Source organism: Folsomia candida, unplaced genomic scaffold (assembly GCF_002217175.1).
Source record: "Folsomia candida strain VU population unplaced genomic scaffold, ASM221717v1 Fcan01_Sc007, whole genome shotgun sequence".
In the NCBI taxonomy this organism is placed as follows: Eukaryota; Metazoa; Arthropoda; class Collembola; order Entomobryomorpha; family Isotomidae; genus Folsomia; species Folsomia candida.
Window position 1 is genome coordinate 2,300,651 of NW_019091199.1, and position 21,567 is coordinate 2,322,217.

The 21,567-nt window shown below is 40.6% G+C and overlaps 9 protein-coding genes and 1 pseudogene across 15 annotated transcripts; 3 read left to right on the plus strand and 7 right to left on the minus strand.

Moving 5' to 3' along the window:
* Positions 1-526: 526 nt before the first annotated feature.
* On the minus strand, positions 527-1,021 carry LOC110851992 (histone H2B.3-like). Its single transcript, XM_022099945.2, has one exon. It carries the CDS (start codon positions 959-961, stop codon positions 584-586), a length of 378 nt encoding a protein of 125 aa, XP_021955637.1. The 5' UTR covers positions 962-1,021; the 3' UTR covers positions 527-583.
* Positions 1,022-1,282: 261 nt separating this feature from the next.
* LOC110851996 (histone H4) lies at positions 1,283-1,740 on the plus strand. Its single transcript, XM_022099948.2, has one exon. The coding sequence runs from the start codon at positions 1,357-1,359 to the stop codon at positions 1,666-1,668; it is 312 nt and encodes a 103-aa protein (XP_021955640.1). The 5' UTR covers positions 1,283-1,356; the 3' UTR covers positions 1,669-1,740.
* Positions 1,741-2,462: 722 nt separating this feature from the next.
* LOC110851988 (histone H1) lies at positions 2,463-3,299 on the minus strand. Its single transcript, XM_022099940.2, has one exon. It carries the CDS (start codon positions 3,214-3,216, stop codon positions 2,527-2,529), a length of 690 nt encoding a protein of 229 aa, XP_021955632.1. The 5' UTR covers positions 3,217-3,299; the 3' UTR covers positions 2,463-2,526.
* A 903-nt stretch (positions 3,300-4,202) lies between these two features.
* LOC110851997 lies at positions 4,203-4,658 on the minus strand (annotated as a pseudogene).
* Positions 4,659-4,920: 262 nt separating this feature from the next.
* Positions 4,921-5,415, plus strand: LOC110851991 (histone H2B.3-like). Its single transcript, XM_022099944.2, has one exon. The coding sequence runs from the start codon at positions 4,981-4,983 to the stop codon at positions 5,356-5,358; it is 378 nt and encodes a 125-aa protein (XP_021955636.1). The 5' UTR covers positions 4,921-4,980; the 3' UTR covers positions 5,359-5,415.
* Positions 5,416-6,172: 757 nt separating this feature from the next.
* LOC110851993 (histone H2A) lies at positions 6,173-6,680 on the minus strand. Its single transcript, XM_022099946.2, has one exon. It carries the CDS (start codon positions 6,596-6,598, stop codon positions 6,221-6,223), a length of 378 nt encoding a protein of 125 aa, XP_021955638.1. The 5' UTR covers positions 6,599-6,680; the 3' UTR covers positions 6,173-6,220.
* A 152-nt stretch (positions 6,681-6,832) lies between these two features.
* On the plus strand, positions 6,833-7,368 carry LOC110851989 (histone H3). Its single transcript, XM_022099941.2, has one exon. It carries the CDS (start codon positions 6,902-6,904, stop codon positions 7,310-7,312), a length of 411 nt encoding a protein of 136 aa, XP_021955633.1. The 5' UTR covers positions 6,833-6,901; the 3' UTR covers positions 7,313-7,368.
* A 200-nt stretch (positions 7,369-7,568) lies between these two features.
* On the minus strand, positions 7,569-10,095 carry LOC110851986. Its single transcript, XM_022099938.2, has 3 exons — positions 9,513-10,095; positions 8,363-9,389; positions 7,569-8,292 (listed from the first exon to the last, which is right to left on the minus strand). Exons 1-3 carry the CDS (start codon positions 9,763-9,765, stop codon positions 7,839-7,841), a joined length of 1,734 nt encoding a protein of 577 aa, XP_021955630.1. The 5' UTR covers positions 9,766-10,095; the 3' UTR covers positions 7,569-7,838.
* A 1,902-nt stretch (positions 10,096-11,997) lies between these two features.
* LOC110852367 (G-protein coupled receptor Mth) lies at positions 11,998-14,553 on the minus strand. Of its 6 annotated transcripts, none has more exons than XM_035854078.1 (7): positions 14,167-14,553; positions 13,850-13,967; positions 13,542-13,761; positions 13,390-13,468; positions 12,910-13,326; positions 12,610-12,830; positions 11,998-12,546 (listed from the first exon to the last, which is right to left on the minus strand). In XM_035854078.1, the coding sequence occupies exons 2-7, from the start codon at positions 13,931-13,933 to the stop codon at positions 12,302-12,304; spliced, it is 1,266 nt and encodes a 421-aa protein (XP_035709971.1). In that variant the 5' UTR covers positions 13,934-13,967; positions 14,167-14,553; the 3' UTR covers positions 11,998-12,301. The 6 variants fall into 6 exon arrangements, with proteins under 6 accessions (XP_035709971.1, XP_035709970.1, XP_035709968.1 ...); XM_035854077.1 differs by having other exon boundaries at positions 13,850-14,064; positions 14,167-14,552; XM_035854075.1 differs by having other exon boundaries at positions 13,850-14,081; positions 14,167-14,552.
* A 3,373-nt stretch (positions 14,554-17,926) lies between these two features.
* Positions 17,927-21,476, minus strand: LOC110851699 (phosphoglucomutase-1). 2 transcript variants are annotated; one of them, XM_035853566.1, is made up of 9 exons: positions 20,997-21,476; positions 20,169-20,321; positions 19,765-20,055; positions 19,552-19,693; positions 19,234-19,461; positions 18,960-19,090; positions 18,764-18,882; positions 18,196-18,688; positions 17,927-18,125 (listed from the first exon to the last, which is right to left on the minus strand). In XM_035853566.1, the coding sequence occupies exons 1-9, from the start codon at positions 21,135-21,137 to the stop codon at positions 18,036-18,038; spliced, it is 1,788 nt and encodes a 595-aa protein (XP_035709459.1). In that variant the 5' UTR covers positions 21,138-21,476; the 3' UTR covers positions 17,927-18,035. The 2 variants fall into 2 exon arrangements, with proteins under 2 accessions (XP_035709459.1, XP_021955268.1); XM_022099576.2 differs by having other exon boundaries at positions 21,039-21,475.
* Between the last annotated feature and the right edge of the window lie 91 nt (positions 21,477-21,567).

The window sequence follows — 21,567 nt, forward strand, 5'->3', positions numbered from 1 at the left end:
TTATACGATAGTAAATATTTACTATCGTATAAGTTATTTTTTTATTTAAAAATAATAATACGCTCCTTCATAGTACTCGTTCATGTTTTATACAGGATTTTTAGCATTCTACCAATTCATGCAAATTCATGGGTGTTGTCTGCGCAGGCTCTCGTCAAAATTTCATATAAATATTTGTGTTCATTGGGTAGCAGACAAAAATTGAAACGTTGATAAAATTATAATGTTAAATTGGTTAACGGAACGGATGAAGAATTATATATTTTCAGCTTATTTAGACAGTAATCGAGTCAAAATGCAATCTCACTCTGCCTCAATTTTAGCAGTTGAATAATAAAGTGATTGCATAATCATAATAATCCAATTCGACTGCATTTTAGTGTTTAGCAGTGTTACAACATGATCTCAATTTTGTATGTGAATGACATCGACGTGAGTCAGTTCAACAATGAATAAATAAATCGACGAAAATGAAAATACATGCGATTATAGATGCGAGTATCATTTTTTAGCTCTTTGGAAAAAGTGGTGGCCCTTAAAAGGGCCGTTGGGTATTTTTTTGTGGAAGTTGTGGGTCAGTCATCTACTTGGAAGAGGTATATTTGGTGACAGCCTTGGTGCCCTCAGACACGGCGTGCTTGGCGAGTTCTCCTGGGAGGAGGAGTCGGACGGCCGTCTGGATTTCCCGAGAGGTGATGGTCGACCTCTTGTTGTAATGGGCCAGGCGGGAGGACTCGGAGGCGATCCGCTCGAAAATGTCGTTGACGAAAGAGTTCATGATGGACATGGCCTTGGAGGAGACGCCAGTGTCGGGGTGGACCTGCTTGAGGACCTTGTAGATGTACACGGCGTAGGACTCCTTCCTCTTGCGGTGTCGCTTCTTCCCGTCCCCCTTTGGTAAGTTCTTGGACTTGGACACGGCCTTCTTCCCCGCAGCTTTTCCTCCGGTTTTTGGTGGCATCTTGCAAAGTTATAGTTTGAGATCTTCTTTTGGTGAATTCAGAAAGTAGAATGATGATGGGACGGAGACACGACGAAGCTTTTATATGAGGAGGCTGAGTTGTGAGCTGAGTTGCGGAGAACTCAACAGAGTTGTGGAGAATGCATGGAACAGCAATCCGTACAAGATATGTGGAGAATGGAGGGAAAATTTTGGGTTGAGTTGCCGAGAAACTTCCTGAGTTCTCACTTGCGAGGGAACTCGAGTGGAGGGGAGAGAGAGGAGGAAAGTCTACCCGGTTCACCAACGTCCGCTCTCGAGGTGTATATAATCAATCTCATTTCAGTCAGTTTGTATCACTCGTCAACTTTGTAACTTTCATAAGTTCAATCTACTTCTCACTCAAGTAATTCAAAATGACTGGTCGTGGAAAGGGAGGAAAGGGACTCGGCAAAGGGGGCGCCAAGAGACATCGTAAAGTCCTGCGTGATAACATCCAAGGAATCACCAAGCCTGCCATCCGTCGTCTCGCTCGTCGTGGAGGTGTCAAGCGAATCTCTGGCCTTATCTACGAAGAGACCCGTGGAGTCCTCAAGGTCTTTCTTGAAAACGTCATCCGAGACGCTGTCACCTACACTGAGCATGCCAAGAGGAAGACGGTCACCGCCATGGACGTCGTCTATGCCCTCAAGCGACAAGGCCGCACCCTCTACGGATTCGGCGGTTAAACTGATCTCGTCCCTTCATCAAGCCCACCTTATCAACATCTTATAACCCAACGGCCCTTTTAAGGGCCACCACATTTTCCAAAGAGCTAAATATATCTACGTAGTAATACATACATGATATGAAGATATGTTTAGTTATTATTGCGTTGGTCTTATAATAAGAGATTTATGCGATTTAGTGATCACACAATCACACTGCATGCTGTTAAAGTTTGCACGGATTGATTTAATTTACGAATCATGGCTTTGTGTCGGTTGATGGTTAAATGGACGAAAGAACGACATAAAATTAAAATTTGTATGAAAAATAAATACAAACTGAAATGGTTATCAAAATTACATTGCTGTGATGTAAATGATGAAAATCTAATAAATTTTGTATACATGACTATAAGATTGAGTCATTGATGATTATGCATTTAAATATTATGGCAATGGCGATTTTGTCATCCGAACGAAGAGGTTGGAGGGAAAGCATCATATTTGTCATGGAATAGCAATTCTTACAAGATCGCGCATATATACATATTTGTGGGTACAAGGATTTTTGCAAACGGGCGTATAGTGGAGGCTTGTTGGTGACCGTTGTCGCAATCACACAGCTCATTTGTCATCATTAATAATTGTCGAATGGTTTAACAAGCAATGTTTTGAATGAATAGCTGTTTTGCTACCAATTGAAAGTAAATTAAGTTTTAAGCAAAATATTTCAATTGTGCTCGATTCATCTCTAGCTATTAGCTGAAAATTATGAAAAATAGGACAATAGTTAGACCATAGCTCTTTGGAAAAAGTGGTGGCCCTTAAAAGGGCCGTTGGGTTTGGGTTAAAGTTGGTTGGTAGAAGAGAGGATGATGTTTAAGCCTTTTTGGGGGCAGCTTTCTTTGCTGGCTTCGCCTTCTTGGGGGACTTTGCTTTCTTCGCCTTGGGAAGCTTGACCTTTGGTGCCTTGGCTTTTGGAGACTTCTTGGGCTTAGCAGCAGCAGGTTTGGGTGCGGCTGGAGAAGATGCTGCCGCTGGGGCACTGGGCGCGGCGGCAGGTGCTGCGGCCTTAGCTTTCTTCGGCTTGGCAGCTGCCTTCTTTTTTGGAGACGCAGCTTTCTTCGCCTTGGGGGCGGCCTTCTTCTTTGGGGAAGCAGCTTTCTTGGGTTTGGTGGTCTTCTTTTTTGGAGACTTGGCCTTCTTCTCGCCAGCAGCAGCCTTAGCAGCAACTGGAATTTTGAAGGATCCACTTGCCCCAGTTCCCTTGGTTTGGGTCAGTTTTCCAGTCTCAACCAACTTGGTGATGGCTTTACGAATGAAGGTGGCTTGCTTGGTGGTGTCAACCTTGTAGGTGTCGGCGATGAACTTCTTCACTGCTTGCAGCGAAGAGCCATTCCTTTCCTTAAGGGACTTGACCGCGTTGATGACCATTTGAGTAGTGGGTGGGTGAGAAGCAGCTGCCTTCGCCCCCTTTGGCTTTGCAGCGCCAGCTTTCTTGGGGCTCTTGCCTTTCTTCGCAGGAGCGGGAGTGGCCGCTGGGGCGGCAGTCGCAGCTTCTTCGGACATGATGATCAGTTTGTTGTTTTTGATGCTTTTTCTTTCAGTGAGAGAGACAGCAGAATTTGACGCAGGATGAGGCAAGTTTGAGATTGAGACTCAATTTATAAGGGGATGGGGATACGAGAGTGCCGACGTACTCGGGGCAGCTACTTTCCCTCCTGAGTTGCCAGAGTGGCGGTTGAGTTGTGAGCAAGATTTCCTGTATGGAGGGAAAAAGTGAGAACTTTATGGAGCGATTTTATCATGTAGCGGATGGATTCCCTCGTGATTTCTTTTATGTTTTTATGAATATCGAACTTTGGTTTTACGAATTGAATTGGTACTTCAGTTAAACTCCCATCGGATTTACTTTGCAGTTAATACAACTCTCTTTGAACGCATGCCTCATTAAGCTAAATTAAAATAACCCCTTAATGTAAATTATTTTAAATGTTTAGTTTGGTGCATCAATATTTGTACATGACCCCAGACTGTTTCACCTATATATGAGATAACTTTGACTTGAGGAAGGGGCCGGATCATCTAAAAAGAAACGACGTACGGCCTTTTGCTCAAGTCAAAGTTATCTCATATATAGGTGAAACAGCCTGCATGACACGTTGATCCGTCTTCAGCTTAATCTACTTCGAGATGAATAGAAGCTTGCCAATAGCACAATGTCATAAAAAATCTGTGATTTTTGTACAGATTTCCACATCACACCCGACTCGCATCTAGTCGGATATCATTATGAGAGAATCATTGCATAGTTTCCATTGATTGCCATATTAATTTCAATTTAATGTGATTGGTACTTTATCTATACGCCGACATAAACTCTTAATGGGTCTCGCACCTAAACCAAGATTCCTGGATTAATTAGTATAAAATGAAGTGTGCCATTGATGCTGACGAATTCATGAGCCCCTGATAAAATCTCGCATTATAATTAATGTCATAAATTGACATTAATTAGATATATTTAGTAGATATATTTAGCTCTTTGGAAAATGTGGTGGCCCTTAAAAGGGCCGTTGGGTTATAAGATGTTGATAAGGTGGGCTTGATGAAGGGACGAGATCAGTTTAACCGCCGAATCCGTAGAGGGTGCGGCCTTGTCGCTTGAGGGCATAGACGACGTCCATGGCGGTGACCGTCTTCCTCTTGGCTGCTCAGTGTAGGTGACAGCGTCTCGGATGACGTTTTCAAGAAAGACCTTGAGGACTCCACGGGTCTCTTCGTAGATAAGGCCAGAGATTCGCTTGACACCTCCACGACGAGCGAGACGACGGATGGCAGGCTTGGTGATTCCTTGGATGTTATCACGCAGGACTTTACGATGTCTCTTGGCGCCCCCTTTGCCGAGTCCCTTTCCTCCCTTTCCACGACCAGTCATTTTGAATTACTTGAGTGAGAAGTAGATTGAACTTATGAAAGTTACAAAGTTGACGAGTGATACAAACTGACTGAAATGAGATTGATTATATACACCTCGAGAGCGGACGTTGGTGAACCGGGTAGACTTTCCTCCTCTCTCTCCCCTCCACTCGAGTTCCCTCGCAAGTGAGAACTCAGGAAGTTTCTCGGCAACTCAACCCAAAATTTTCCCTCCATTCTCCACATATCTTGTACGGATTGCTGTTCCATGCATTCTCCACAACTCTGTTGAGTTCTCCGCAACTCAGCTCACAACTCAGCCTCCTCATATAAAAGCTTCGTCGTGTCTCCGTCCCATCATCATTCTACTTTCTGAATTCACCAAAAGAAGATCTCAAACTATAACTTTGCAAGATGCCACCAAAAACCGGAGGAAAAGCTGCGGGGAAGAAGGCCGTGTCCAAGTCCAAGAACTTACCAAAGGGGGACGGGAAGAAGCGACACCGCAAGAGGAAGGAGTCCTACGCCGTGTACATCTACAAGGTCCTCAAGCAGGTCCACCCCGACACTGGCGTCTCCTCCAAGGCCATGTCCATCATGAACTCTTTCGTCAACGACATTTTCGAGCGGATCGCCTCCGAGTCCTCCCGCCTGGCCCATTACAACAAGAGGTCGACCATCACCTCTCGGGAAATCCAGACGGCCGTCCGACTCCTCCTCCCAGGAGAACTCGCCAAGCACGCCGTGTCTGAGGGCACCAAGGCTGTCACCAAATATACCTCTTCCAAGTAGATGACTGACCCACAACTTCCACAAAAAAATACCCAACGGCCCTTTTAAGGGCCACCACTTTTTCCAAAGAGCTAAAAAATGATACTCGCATCTATAATCGCATGTATTTTCATTTTCGTCGATTTATTTATTCATTGTTGAACTGACTCACGTCGATGTCATTCACATACAAAATTGAGATCATGTTGTAACACTGCTAAACACTAAAATGCAGTCGAATTGGATTATTATGATTATGCAATCACTTTATTATTCAACTGCTAAAATTGAGGCAGAGTGAGATTGCATTTTGACTCGATTACTGTCTAAATAAGCTGAAAATATATAATTCTTCATCCGTTCCGTTAACCAATTTAACATTATAATTTTATCAACGTTTCAATTTTTGTCTGCTACCCAATGAACACAAATATTTATATGAAATTTTGACGAGAGCCTGCGCAGACAACACCCATGAATTTGCATGAATTGGTAGAATGCTAAAAATCCTGTATAAAACATGAACGAGTACTATGAAGGAGCGTATTATTATTTTTAAATAAAAAAATAACTTATACGATAGTAAATATTTACTATCGTATAAAGGAGGAGGATGAAATTACTGATTTCATTTGTAACAGTAAATGCTCTGGAAATGAACAAGGAAAAATAATGACCGTTTCATCTTTTTGTGCATCATTAGTACTAATTGCGTTATTTTGTTGCCAATAATTTCTAAAAAATGAAACTTGACTTTGATGATGCCAAGTTGAGCATGATGAACGAATAAAGCGCATGGTCATAATTATGCATTTTTTGAGCTCTTTGGATAATGTGGTGGCCCTTAAAAGGGCCGTTGGGTTTTGAGCGTGTAGATTTGTGATTAGGCGGACTTCTTTTCCGTCTTCTTGGGGAGAAGGACGGCTTGGATGTTGGGAAGGACACCTCCTTGAGCGATGGTGACCCCGGAGAGCAGCTTGTTCAACTCTTCGTCATTTCGGATGGCGAGTTGGAGGTGACGGGGGATGATCCTGGTCTTTTTGTTGTCTCGGGCAGCGTTTCCAGCCAACTCGAGGACTTCAGCGGCCAAGTACTCCATAACGGCAGCCAAGTAGACGGGGGCACCCGCACCCACTCGCTCGGCGTAGTTCCCCTTCCTCAAAAGACGATGGATACGACCCACTGGGAACTGGAGCCCTGCACGGCTGGATCGAGACTTTGCCTTTCCCTTCACCTTTCCTCCCTTGCCACGGCCAGACATGATGATGAGTTGGTTGTTGTTGAAACTTGGAGAGAGAGAGATGTTCTCGGAGTGAGATATCAGCAGCTTGTGATGGACTTTGTTGGAATCGAGCTTGAATTTATACCATCTGGCTGAGTTGCGGAGCAGACCTCTTGAGTTCTGAGGAGCGAGCGGGCTTTCACTGCTTACTAACAGTCAATCCTCTTTCTCGCTCAGAACTCAGCCCTTCTCTATAAAACCTGCAACACGTAATGAAACAGTCATCACTCGCTGTCTCACCTTTCTCTTGAGAACAACTCAATCTACAAACCAAGAATAACAATGGCTCGTACGAAGCAAACGGCTCGTAAATCTACTGGAGGGAAAGCCCCCCGCAAGCAGCTCGCCACCAAGGCTGCCAGGAAGAGCGCCCCTGCGACCGGAGGTGTCAAGAAACCCCATCGTTACAGGCCCGGAACCGTCGCCCTCCGAGAAATCCGTCGTTACCAGAAGAGCACGGAACTTCTCATCCGCAAGCTCCCCTTCCAACGACTCGTGAGAGAAATCGCCCAGGATTTCAAGACGGATCTCCGATTCCAATCCTCTGCTGTCATGGCTTTGCAGGAGGCGTCCGAGGCCTACTTGGTTGGTCTCTTTGAGGACACCAACTTGTGCGCCATCCACGCCAAGCGAGTCACCATCATGCCCAAGGACATCCAACTTGCTCGCCGAATCCGTGGAGAACGTGCCTAAACAGTCGTCACACAAAATAAACACCACAACCCAACGGCCCTTTTAAGGGCCACCAATTTCTCCAAAGAGCAATTTTTGAACTCGCTGTTCCATGACTATGAGAAATGATTATCTAATCTTTTAAGTGCAAAACAGGCGACTATTTCTATTTAAAACTAATTTCGCAGGAATGACAAGTAACAAAGCCTGGCTAATTAAATGGGGCCAGTCTCTATTAGTCAAATAAAGCATAAGACTTCCAATCCAACGGCAGGGCTACCACTTTCTACAAAGAGCACTGGTTTATTATACATACAACAGGGATTCCACATTATCGGTTTTATCCGTTGACAAAAATATTACGATACACCAACGGCTTAGCATAAGAAAAGAACGTGAAAAAAAATCAATCAGAATCAAAATGCTCAATTATTTCTTGGTGTTGACTGCCGGATGTCAATACGAGAATACGATGATCTATGTTTCGTCTTTTGTTTCTGCATTACAAATCAAGGTCCTTGCGTCCAAATGCGTGGTTGCAATCTAATCACAACACTTCCATCTTTATCTCATGACTTAGAGGGGGCCAGATTGCTGCTGAACTGTTGTCCAGTTCAAGCTTGACCGAATCCCCCGTTTCTTTCGCTGGGAATAACTTTATTGAGTGACTAGGAGGAATTTCGCTACTACTCGTAGCGGAATGCATAGCCGATGATGATGACGCTGTTTGATTGTGTATGCGTAGCAAGTGCATTTTATATCCATGACGTGTGGCGTAGGTTTTTAAGCAAAACCCACAGGTCAGGGTGACATTATTTCTCTCTTCCGATTGAATGACTCGACTAAAAATGGAAAGAAACTGATTGGAAAGTTGTCCTTTTTTTAGTTCCTCAGGCTTCTCTACTACTTCGTTCTCATTCATCCTGGTTAACTTAATTGAACATTCTTTCAACTTCAATTTTACACTCCACGAGCTCTTCTTTTTCATTTTGATAATTGATCTGCAAAGAAAATGTTTTGTCATTTCTCTTATCAATACATTTGAGTTATATATTTTGTTAAAGCTCATACCCCATAGATAATGGATTTTCTAGTGTAACAACGTTATTATAAATATGCTGGTGAACTTGTCGATAATGATTTATCAATTGGTATTCTGTTTTCATTAATGTTTCACACTGACTACACTGATAATAATAATTAGAAGCAGAAATTGATTTATCGCACTTTTTTCCATTGCTGCATTTGCTTATTTTGTTACTGCGATCTTTCGAAACAAAGAAAGTGCCGACGAGCACATCAGCCTTACTACATTTGGGAGATGTTTTCACATGGATGACACACGTCTTCTTCTGGTACGATGTGAAAAGACACACTGAACATTGGAATTGTTTGAAATAGTTTTTGAGATGGTTCTTTAAACAATCTACGGTAAAAACTTGGGAACAAAATACACATTTGACTCGTCTATTATTGATACGTTTCGATGTTTTGGGAAGCTTGCCACCATTATCCAGAGATACAACTTTTACAGTTTTATTTGGCTTTGCTGGTATATTGGCCAATGAGGATTTAGTGTCTGGAGAAGAGAGAGAGAGGATGGACATTATTGTGAGATTTGGAGGACAAATGTCAGTTGAGGGGATGATTGATTCATTCTGTTCTTTGTTGTTAGTAGTAGTTTTAAAGTCTTTTGCTATTCTAGGTTTTGTGTCATTTTGTGTCCCCATCATCGACATTGGCATTTTTTGGAACGGTTTTTTATTATTTCTTTCTCCCAAATTCAAACTGTCAGTTATCATTTTGAAGGCATTTTGCACACGGTCAGAATCAGTTTTGTCGACCTGTCTCAGCACAGGTGCACAACGAACTTTCTTAATGTTCACAGATTTTTTCTTTTGTATGCAGCCAACAGGTCTTTCATTGCACTTCCGTTTTCTAGCAAGCTTCTCATGTTCCAAATCCCAATCTAAATCGCTGCTACTTTCTGAATCGATTGACGACGTCCCGACATCAAACTCACCATCAGAATCATTTTCAGATTGTGGTTCAGATTTCATGTAGTTTCCAAGAAGGGATGGCCAGTAATTTGTGGTTTCTGAAGGAAACAAGCATGTGATGTCATTTTTAATTAAGCTCGCAGATACAATATTCTAGTATATAAATACTGATTATCAACTGTCATTTTTAATTCTCAGTCATCATAAATCAACTTTCTAACCGTCGTTGTAGTCATCAGCTTCTTCCTTGACGTCCAAACATTGATGGGATGATCCTTCGTCCATGGTGTTAGCGACTTCATCTGCACTGCCCACCGGGTAATCCAGAAAATGGACAAATGGAAAATCTACAGAGTCATATAGTAATTCCTGCTCTTCATATTGCTCCACTTTCTCCACTTTCATAATTGAACAAAAGGTGAGATTAGTCCCATTTGCGTCTCTTTCTTGCCGATTGTTATCTGCACCCTCCATAGTTGTATGAATACCGAATACAAGATGCGCCTAGAAATTAACTAATTGTAGTTCCTATGCACATAACACTAATATGAACCTTGCAGATTGTAGGTAGACAGAAAATAAATGTCAACTTTCCACTATTATTTTGTCACACGACGGTCAATTAATACCACAAAGCGTTAGAATTTCCAGCATGTTTTACTGGCGTTTCAACTTCTGAATATTTAAATTTCAAATAATAACTTAATATTGTTGTAATTTTTCAATATTGAATTTTCAGTTCCCCATTCCCTGAAAAACACAGTCTTGCTAGAGTAGAGATTTCTGGCGGTGTGTGTGTGGGGCACTGCTTTCTAATCGTATGGGATCATAGAGAGAGATACACCTGTGTATGGAACGCAACATAGTCAGGAGAAATGCATGGAAAATCTAATGCAAAAGTGCTGGGGCTGTTATTATTGAATCTGTGGACTTTTTACGCAAAATTTCTTGTCGATTAGTATCGTCATAAACAGAATATTAGGGCTCCTGCATTAATTGACAGTTGTTAATTAATTAATAGTGGCTGTGCACTACCTACGTACATTACCCTGACCGAGGCTCATGGAATTGTCATGTCCGCCTGCTGACAATCTCGTGAAGCTAAGCCCGACTTATTTTGACCAACTTAAAATGCGTTTGACTGCAAGGGCTTGCCTTGGATAAGTTCGAAGATGAATCTAATCGGTCTTGTGGTTGGTGGGTGTAAATATCACCGAGTTTTATAAAGTGGCGTGGAACCTGAAGGCGTCCGGACATATCAGAGTAAATTTGTAGATTTTTTAGATGCACCCAACTTAATATACAGAATGCATGAACCCAACACCAAAATTGTTTCAAGGTTAATATATTGGGAGATTGATATCCAATAAAATGCCACGTCTAGAAATATTGAGGCTTAAGTTGCCCTACAGGTTTTTAGCCCGAGTCAGGGCTTATGGAACCATCATGTCCGTCCGTCCGTCCGTCCGTCTGTCCGTCTTACGATAACTCTCGTTAAACTCATCCTATCGACTTGAAATTTGCTACACATGTAGTATGGGGCAAATGAGGAGTTAAGTTCGAAGATGGGCGAAATCGGTCAAGTGGTTGACCAGTGGGGGTCATATAGGTGGATGGGGTATTATGCATCAAAATTTCAAAATTGTCATAGAAGGCAGAAATTTGGCACTGAGGTTGCTAATGGTGTCTAATGAAAGAGTATGAATTTAAGTTGGAAAAAATTTTATTTTGAAAGACCCTAGGGGGTGACCCATACTGATTTGTCAAAATCGTCATATCGAGTTGAAATTTGGTAGATAGGTTGCGTATGGGGTTTAAGGAAGAACATTAAATGAAATTGGTCAAATTTTTTATCTGGAGGGACCCGAGGGGGTGACCCATATCGATTTTTGAAAATCATTTAATTGAGCTGAAATTTACCATTGACGTTTCTAATAGCTCCTAATGAAATAATATGAAGTTAAATTAGTAAAATTTTTATGTGGAGCGATCCTAGGGGGTGGCCCATACCGATTTTTATAAATTGTCTTAAAAAGATGAAATTCGGTATGGTGATACTTAATGGTCTCGTATGGAAGTATATCAAGTTAAAAGCGAACAAAGTGGAACCAGAGTAGCCTAGGGGGTGACCCATACCGTTTCTAAAAGTAGCTATTTTAAAAATTGGTAACTGATATTCGAGAAATTGGTCATACTTGAATTGGCGAGATGAGAAGAAATAAAATTAAAGTGAAAGCTATTCATTGCGTTTTCTATACAGTTCAAAAAGGCACGCAAAAAGGCAAATAGGCAAATAGGAACAAATAGCAACAAGGCTGACTTTTTGCACACACTGGTCACCCCCATTGGTTTGGAAAACGGGCGTAGACGACTATAAGTTGGCGTGGTCCTGCAGGGTTAGATTAGCTTAATAAATGTAAAGTAAACTTTAAGATTTTTTTGCCAGGAGGACCCAGTGGGGTTTTTGGAATTGGTTAAAGAAGCTGCAATTTTGCAGCGACGATTGCGAATAATTCGCAATCGACAAAAATTTCCCCATAATGACCGGTACCAACTACTATTAGTAGTTGGTTTGTACCGGTCACTTGACAAACATTTGGAAGAGGACTCTGTCCCTGACTCGGGCTATATAAACACTGCACACTGTAGGTTTTTAAAAATAAAATTACACTTGTGCTTACAAATATTTAAAATAAATAACTCTAATTTTGCTGGGGACTAATTTTATTTCATCAAAATGCACCTGAAGCACAGACTTCTAGATTATCCAGAAGTTAATTGGTTTATTTTTACAGGACTTAGGTACAAATGCAAACAAAAGAGGTTCGTCAATTCTCATACAGAAACATTGTTTTAAAATCGCAACGCGTGTGTGAACGTGTTCTAGATTTATGCTTCACATATGTGCAAGCAGTGCATGAGACAGATAAATACTAAATTGCTTTATATTTTGTTAGAAATTAATATGGCTACTCAAGATCGTGAGCGAGTTTGAAATATATTTTTAAAATCATTCAATTTCACCCGAGGTTTGTTTTTCTTTCGAATTGGACAACTGTACAACGTTTACGGAGGAGATGGAAGGAATGTTTCTGAAAGTGAAGGTGTGTCCTTTGTGAATATTATCGTCCACCATCGTAATTGTACAACACTTGGACTTGTATGTGGGAATGGAAAAACTTGAAGAGATTGAAGTTTGTCTTGCTTGCTGTTGACCACAGCATGACGCGTTCTCTTGACATCTAACGACAAGCGCTGTAAAAATGGATGATAATTCTTAAATAATGCTGAATATTGGTCATTAACACTAAATAATACCTTTAAATCGAGGAAATTTTTCTTGTAGCTGCCGGAAAGTTTTGACATTGCCCACATACACGATCGAGATGAAAATTCCTTGCATGAAGTAAATTACTCGAAATATTTGCCATTCCAATCCCTGCTGGGTGTTGATGTTACCAGCCTTCAGCAGATCTTGAAGAGCGATGTAGCTCCAACTCAGTCCCACGACGATAAAGAGTTTGAGGAAAATGAGAAATCTAAATAAATAAAGTCCAAATTGTCAATAAAATATATTTCGCTTGATCATTCATTATCCAACATATTTGTATTGCGTACGACTGATAACTTTTTTCTCTCCTCTCGGCAAGAGTTTTTTGCACTGCGCATCGGTGTTTCATAATTAGCAGAATTATGACCAGAAACATAAGAAGGTGGATGATGCAGTTGGAAAATACAAATATTTCCCAAACGTTCCAGCTTGGAACACGACAATGTCGGCGTCCATAATCGGGCACCCGAACCCAGAGGCTACCATCTGAATAGCTCGAGCCAAAAATCTCTTCACTAAAAAGATGATAACCATTAAAAATATATAAACATCGATTATCATCCCTATTATTAAAGTCTAACTGATTTCGCATGTTCAGAACAACTCCGTAGCACACCATTCCGAGTGGGAAGGTCCACCCAAGCATGGAGTAAATGACGAACCTTTTCCTGTGCTTTCCAGTATCAATCACATACTCAAACTTCCTGTATTGATTAGAAAATATAGGTTAACAAATAATTACAAATGTCCAGTAAATCGAGCCCTACCAGAGATTCCATAAAATGTCAAACCCAATTATAAGCAGCCACGTTTTCGACGCAATAAAGAAATATTGGTTTGCCACGGCTGTGTAAATCCGCATATTTATTATGTTATCAAGTTCAACAATTAAAATTAAAAGGTGCAGTTAAATGAATACCTAAGGCAAAGCAGGAGGAATTAGCTTGAAATCCATCAGCAATTCCTGGGCAAAGTGCGGGTATAAAAACAATGTTGAACAGGAGAAATGCAACGAGATATGAGAATTGCGTCCACCCGTGCAAATTTTGTCGCTCTGATAAAATAATGTACAGAGTAACAGCGATCCCCAGGAACACGGTGGACAAGACGATTAAGGTTACAAATAACTTCCAGTTTTCCTATAAAAAGGCACACACTTGTATGTAAATTTATTTACCTATACTTAAATAAAAACATGGTGAAACTGAGGTCATTTTATTTTCTCACATTAGTAATGGGAACTTGGGGATCAAATCCGGTAATACTGTTTTCCGAATGCCGTGATGTCAACAAGTTTTCAGTGAAATTCATTTCGCTTACTATTTTCCTTGTGCGTAAACGTCAACTACCAGCAAAAATGAGAATCACTTTGTAGCACTCGTAGCAGCCCTTTATGCAAAACTTGCAAAACGTTCGTATTGTTTAAGTTTAAGTTTTGTCAACTGCAAAACGTGATGAGCTATTAAGATGATACACACACGCTCAAAAGACGAGAATGGAATGAGAATGAGAACACATATTCCAGGCTCACATGCATTACTCACCTGAAAGATTCGCTTGTTTGCACATCATAAACTCTAATGAACCAAAGTTCGACTTGCAACTTGTGAAGATTGAAACACTTAAGAAATCCTTTAGAAAGCTCGACATTGCAGCGCATGGCAAGTTTCGTTGTTCAAAATATATCAAATATTTTGTTTTATTTATATCTATTCCTGGAGGTGGAGGACGTTACATGTCCAATGTTAATTTCCCTGCGTCCTCTGCACTACTCCTGCTAAACATTACTGATGGATGAGTGACCATTGTGTTGCGAAATACACTACAATTCTCCATAAATGTTATTGCATATGCCATTGTCCAACTGGCAGTGAGCACAACAGACGCTTATGTTTTTTACTGGATGTGGCCTTTTGTTTTGTTTGTTTACCACTTTGCTTCATTATTTATTGCTATCATAGTGTAAACGTTAGCTTAAGCGATGGCTTGGATGAGATCAATGTCAACATACTCAAATATTTCCTAACCTCGTGACAAAAGAACCGATATACATAAACTCGGATGAAAGAATGCTCAATATTTGATGGCCAACTGGGAATTTCTAGATACAGAAATTGGACGAAAGCACCGAGAGCAAAAAGTGTGATTAAATATATATCCTGTCTTGTAATAAACATAGGATTAGATGAGGTCTAATTGGACGTTGTTCATTTCGCGTGGAGACATCACGGGGTATGGCTTTATACTTTATTGTGCGACTACTCCATCCATCCTCTGGAAATGCGGAAATTGTGTATGTACATAGACCTGTAATTTAGAGTAAATAGTGCAATCCGCCGTGGGATTACGCTATTCTGCGACTCGTATTTAGCCTTTTGTCACGAACAGTCAACACCAACGAACTTGCGATTACCACAAGATGTGCACCAAACCTTGTTTTGTTTGAGTGCATCTGTTTTTCTACACACAATCCCATTCAACAGATTCCAGATTTCCTAGAAGTGAGTTGAAATCATATCCTTGAAATGTCACAAGCTTCAAACTGCATTTGCATGAAACGTTTTCTGAATATTATACACATTGGATATTGGGGTACAATATAATCCATTAGTTTAATCAAATTATGAACAAAATGTATGCATACAGACACATAAATACATTTACCTGCTTTGCATTCCCATAATTTTTCGCGACACTTTCTTCCAATATATCTGTCTTGGTGGTTCTCATAACTTTTCATAACGAATTGCAACAAATTTTTTCCAACTGGATTCTTATTTATTGTGCTAAATTTCACTAGAATTTTCGTGTATATGCATTATCAATTAAGTAAATCAGGTTGTTTAAACATCATCTTCGGGAACGGCGGGAGGGTCCAAGTGTTGAACGTGGAAGACAATGGAGGAGGCGAAGGGGTCTGGCGTGGACATGTCGACCGTGTCGGAGATGGCGAGCATGGGGACGCTGCTCCAGTCGAAGGCGTCCCTCTTGAACTCGTCCGTCAGTTCCACAGAAATCCCATTTCGAAAATATTCCCCATGGGTTTGAAAGTATTTTTCTGAGAAGCTAAACCCATGAGTTCCAGCCACACTCGTGCACCACAAGGAAATCATGTCCCAATCAATGCTTATCGTTGAGCAAGTGACGAACATCAAACTCTTGAGATTTGGAAGTTGTAAGAGAGCTTTAAACACATCCAGATTAACTTTGTCTTCCTCTGCATTGTTAAATTCAGCAATTCTTCCCAAGTGCGTAAATTTCAGGGACTCTAACCCCACCAGAGTTTCTGCAACGGCTGTAATTTCGTACTTGGGCACGGGACCGAAAACGTGCAAGTTTTTGAGTTGCAGAGGAAGCATGGCCAAGTTGACTTTATTACTGTGGGATATTTCGATAGAAAGGTTTCTTAGGAGTGAACATGTCTGGAAAACGGCACAGTCCCAAATTTGCCCAAAGCTCAGCCCCCCGATTGTGAATGACTCGAGGCACGAAGCGTTGGTCATGACTGCACCTTGAATTTCGTTCCATCGACTAACGTTACAACTCCCAAGATTCATGATTTTCAACCCGTTCTGCTCTCGTAGGATGGGACTCCATTCTTCTCGGAAATAGGGATGAATTTCTAAGTGCTCCAACTGTGGAGGAAATTCGTCCTTTTCTGGATACTGGAATTTCAAAATGGTGGGCATATTGGGTCTTCCGATCAAAAATTTCCGCAGCGTTGGTCGCAGTTTCACGAGCAGTTTGACCAACGGGTGAGTCGTGGCTGGGTTAATGTTCCTTTGGAACATGACTTGATACGGAATTACAGGAGGATTCTGGACATTGATGATGACATCCTTGAGCCGCTTAAAGGATACTTTATCATGTAGAAAGTTCATAATTTCTACAACTCCCTCGGTGAACGTAAAGCACTTAATTTCCAGTGATTCCAGAGAGTCCAAGGGGATGTTGGTGCTGTCCTTTCCGAATTGCGACCATGGGTCGTTTATGGGAAGATCAAGAATGACATTGGTGAAACCCAGGTGCGTAATGTTGGCGCATGCGTTGAGGAAGGAGACCAGATTGTATGTGACCACGATATTGGTCAACATCAGCTTGCGAACAGTTTGAGCAAAAGCGATCCCGCTTTCAAACGGCTGCGTCATGCTGTTCAACTCTACTTCTACTGCGTGAGGACAGACTTTCACCAAGTCGCTGGTCGAGTTCTTTACGCGTATTTTCATGCCAAAAACAATATCCACGACATTTTGCCATTTCCGACAAACCGTGCGAAGTTTTTGTCTTTCTTCTTGACTCAGGAATGAAAAAATCTTGACAAGTTCCTGTTAAGTTTAGATGAAACTTATTACAAATTGCAAAATGCTTACAAATTGCTGAATCAGATTTGAATCATGTCTAATGAAAAATTTTGGCCCAAAAAGTTTGGGTTATGTGGATAATAAATACCTCACTGATCAAATTATTCAGCCCAATACAGTTTTCGGGATTATTTTCCGAGGCAAGTTGATCATCCTGAGTTTCAAATGTTACAACTTCAAGATCATTAACCAGAATTACTGGAGGGTCAGTGTAGCCTGACGAATCTTGCTCCGCATTATGATCATTACTGAAAGCCATAGTTTGTTCAATCCGATTCAGAATAGTTTTAATTTTGTGGCTTATACAGTGCCCTACAAATTTTATGAAACCTTGCTTAGATTTCCAATTGACAGTCTAAAGTCTCCTTGAACCAGAACAATTACTATGGTGGCCATGTCTTATCAAAAGGAATAACAATTGAAGAACAATTTTCTTTTGAAACGGTCATATGCGGCCGCCGACTGTCTTACAATCTAGCAGTCGAACCACTTTTGTTCAAGGGTGTCAAAGGCGTTCAGGCAGGGTCCACTTAAATTGAAGTTATTTACATGAAGTGGGTGATCTACACTGATTGATCGAAAATATTAAAACTCTGCATGCTGAAAACATGAACAATTGATGCACAATAGAAATATGCCTGTAAAACATTAGTCAGGGAGTCCCAAGATAGTAACACACGCTGTGTGACAAATTGTCACTGAAAATCTATCGGAGAAAGTAACTAGCTCTAGATATACCTACAGTTTTTAAAATATTCGCAGAATTTACGGATGCTTTAAACATTTTACATGATGTTTTGGGAAGTCGGTCTGACCCATTTTTTCTTTTTTTTTGGAAGCAATAAGTTGAGAATTCTGTAAAATTCAAAGCGTAATGTGTGTGTGACAATGTATTATGCATATAGAAGTAATAGATGCATATAAAAATAATGTACATAATGCATAATCTCAATAAGTGATCGAGTTTATTACATATACAAACCGTTTTCGACTATAATTTTAGCACTGTTAGTTAGACCCATGCATATATGTAAATATATATTCTTATTTGGCTATGTAATGACCGTAGGCGTATCTACCCCGACGACAGCTTGTAATCGACTAATGGCTAAACTAGCTTTCACCAAATCATCCAGCACAACCTGAAAGGACAAAATAATTTCCTTTATAACTTTACTGGGTTAAATAATTAAGAAACACAAATTTGAATACCAAAGCGTCTCCAGTAACATGTTCATCATCACATTTTTCCAAGTAGACTCGAATTGTAGCACCGCTTGAACCTGTTCCACTCAATCGCCACACCATCCTTCCAAAGCCATTTGCAAACATTATTCTTAAACCTTGACCTTTTGCAACTGACCCATCAATTAGATCTGTAAACTCGAAATTGTCGGTTGCGTCCACTTTATATTTCTCCAAACTTGGATCTTTGATTGATGACGTTTTGACGGCATCAATAATTTCTTTAGTCAATTGCTCCTTTGGCGTTGACATAATTTTCTTCTCCAACTCCCCAATCATCTGGTTTGCCTTTGTCCCATCCACATTTTCATAATCCAACCGGAGAAAGTAGTTGCGACCAAATTCCTTCCAATGATTTTCTAAAAGATCCTTAACTGACGTTTTCTTTGAAGCCAGAACTGTTAAAAATGCAAGAGATGCCCAAATCCCGTCCTTTTCACGAATATGGTCAGACCCAGTTCTACAAGAAATCCGTGGTTTGTTTAAAATGAGAATACAGTTGACATTTAAAAATGGAATTGTAAATTTAAGGTACCCAAAACTTTCTTCACCACAGAGCGACAGTTGTCCAGCATCCATTAGATTTCCAAAATATTTCCATCCGGTTGGAACTTCGTACACGGTGAATCCAAGCTTTTTTCCCACCCGGTCCACCTTTATAGATTAATCAGAAAACTCATACATACGTTGAGTTATGGACTCCTTTGTTGTTGATAACTCTAATAGCATACCGCTCCACTTGTCGGCATAGATCTAGCCAAACCTTTGATCCCATTGGGTTTGTTAAAGTATGGGATAGCATTCAAGTTGGCTGCCAGCACAGCCAGGGAATCACTCGGCGTAACAAAAAATCCTCCAGCACCTGAAACAAATCAGGAACATTTTAATTTGTCGTCACTTATAAATCCACTGATCGTTCGTGAGTGGTTTGCGTGCCTTCTATAGTGTGCGTATTTATAAGCACGTACATGTGAGTAGTTATTACGCAAGTTCTACATTACTCACCCAGAAGCATATTTCGATCACCGTCCCCGTCGTAGGCAGCACCAAATCCATACTTGGTTGGATTGTCTTTAAGGATTTTGACCAAGTCGGCTGCATATGTTTGGTTAGGGTCTGGATGATGACCTCCAAAATCGGGGAGTGGCACAGTGTTGAGGTATAGAGAATTTGGATTGGGAGTAGTTTGGGCCAGTTCTTGTTGAAAAATCCTTTTAACATAGGGTCCAGTCACTAAACAAATTTGTGTTTACCGTAATTTGGATAAGAACTCGCAAACCCAATCTGCTTAAGGTTACATATCCTTAAACAAGTTCCGCTTACCACCATGCATTGCATTGATGACGACTGGAAACGATGAGAGAAAATCTCTGAGCAAATTAAAATCAAAAATCTCCTTCATTAGTTGAACGTAATCTTCAACAGAGTCAATAACATCGACACGAACTGGGCCAATGGTGTCCACCTAAATTCACGCACAAATTCAATTTTATTAGCAAAGAATGCATACAACTTTTGTATGTTCATTGTTGTCACCTCGAATTCGGTGACTCCCACATTCGCGAGGTCTATCGTGGGGACATCTTGACAAATTTTGTACTCGCCAAGTTGCTTGCTAATCTCGTAAATATTATTGGTAACAGCGTCTGGAGCAGGGCCTCCGTTCGGGATGTTAAATTTGATGCCAAAATCCCCATCAGGACCACCAGGATTATGGCTCGCAGTAAGAATTATACCTCCAAGACAATTGGGGGCCCTTCGACGAATAAGGTTTGACACGGCTGGAGTGGATAAGATTGAGTGCTGCCCAATGGTCAAATTTGTCACCTAAATATCCACAAAATAATGGGCATAAAAATATTGTATGACATGTTGCATAAGTGAAAGTGGACAGCAAGTTAGCAAAATAAGCAACATCATGATGTCGACGGAGATTTTACCCCATTGGCGATGGCGATTCGCACGATGAGGTCCACAGCTTCGGGGCCATAAAATCGCCCATCCCCACCCACAATCAACACCTTCCCCTTCCTCTCCAATGGCAATGCAGAAATGATGGACTGCACAAAGTTGGCAGTGTAATTTTCCTTCTCCTGGAGTTAAATTACTAATAAATTATTAATCCTTAAGGTACCACAAGAGGTTGAATATTTCAATTTTTTCTGGACTTAGCAACATGATTTTTTAGAGAAAATGAGTCAAGACATGAAGTACGGCTCCGCATAACAACAAGGGCATTGGGGCATTTTTAAGAGCTCCCCGAGATGGAGGGGATGGACTTTAAGGTCATAATGGTTGTTATTTGGAATCATTATATATTTCTGCAGGGTGTATAATCGGTTTGTGGGCTCATTTGTGTCTGGTAAAGAGATGTGAACCATTTTTGTCCTCAGAAACATAAAATAATATGGAGGGGCAAGTATAGAAATGCTATTTCGAAAAGTATGGAAGACAATATGGAAATGAGACCCATTATGCTCCCCAAGTAAAACTATTTCGCACGATGTGGGAGTCGTCCCACGTTTGTGCTCCGTATGGTTTGTGCTCCGTATGACGCTAGGACGTTTTAAAAAAAATTCATCATGGTCGACTATTTTGGATATAAATACGTAAGTATAAGTAACAGCAGAAGGGGACATTTACCAAAATTTAGAGTAGTAATTTTTTTACAAAATTTGTATTTGAACCAAATTTCTACCTACTATAATTTCTGAGAAAATTACAATCAAACTGAGTGGTATAATTCCTTGCCAACTCTCTTGTGGTACCTTAATTTTCTTAAACTTCTTAATTTGAGTAAAAAAAACTACCAAGAAAATTTTCGTGGGTTTTCGTAATCCCGAAGTCCCTGGCTTTTGGTCTTGATATGCAGCCGTCTTTACGACGGTAGGGGCAGAGTATTTCACCATTTCGAAATAATTTGCTCAAAATAATAGCTCAATGTTTCTTAACTATGAAGGAAGGCTTAATTTGATTGATGCAAAAGTGTTAATCGCTGCGCTATGCTGATTCAGAGAGCTGATTGCTGAGATTGCATATATGTAGAGAACTGATACAAAATACATGCAATAGGATTGGAGACCCAATTTTGAGTATGTAAAGTTAGGTTAACTCCTTAATTATGTATATATCACGTGGCTGCAGTAGTAATAACAACACTAACTTAACACCCTGTAGATAAGCTGCTTGAACTTTAATTCCGTGTTATATTAAGGATGACCTTCACTCTGTAGAATAACAACCACAGACCGGGTGTATTTGGCGGGTGTAAGTGTATATTGCTTTTCATATACCGAAACCTATAACGAATATGCCCGAAACCATTTGCATTGTGATCTG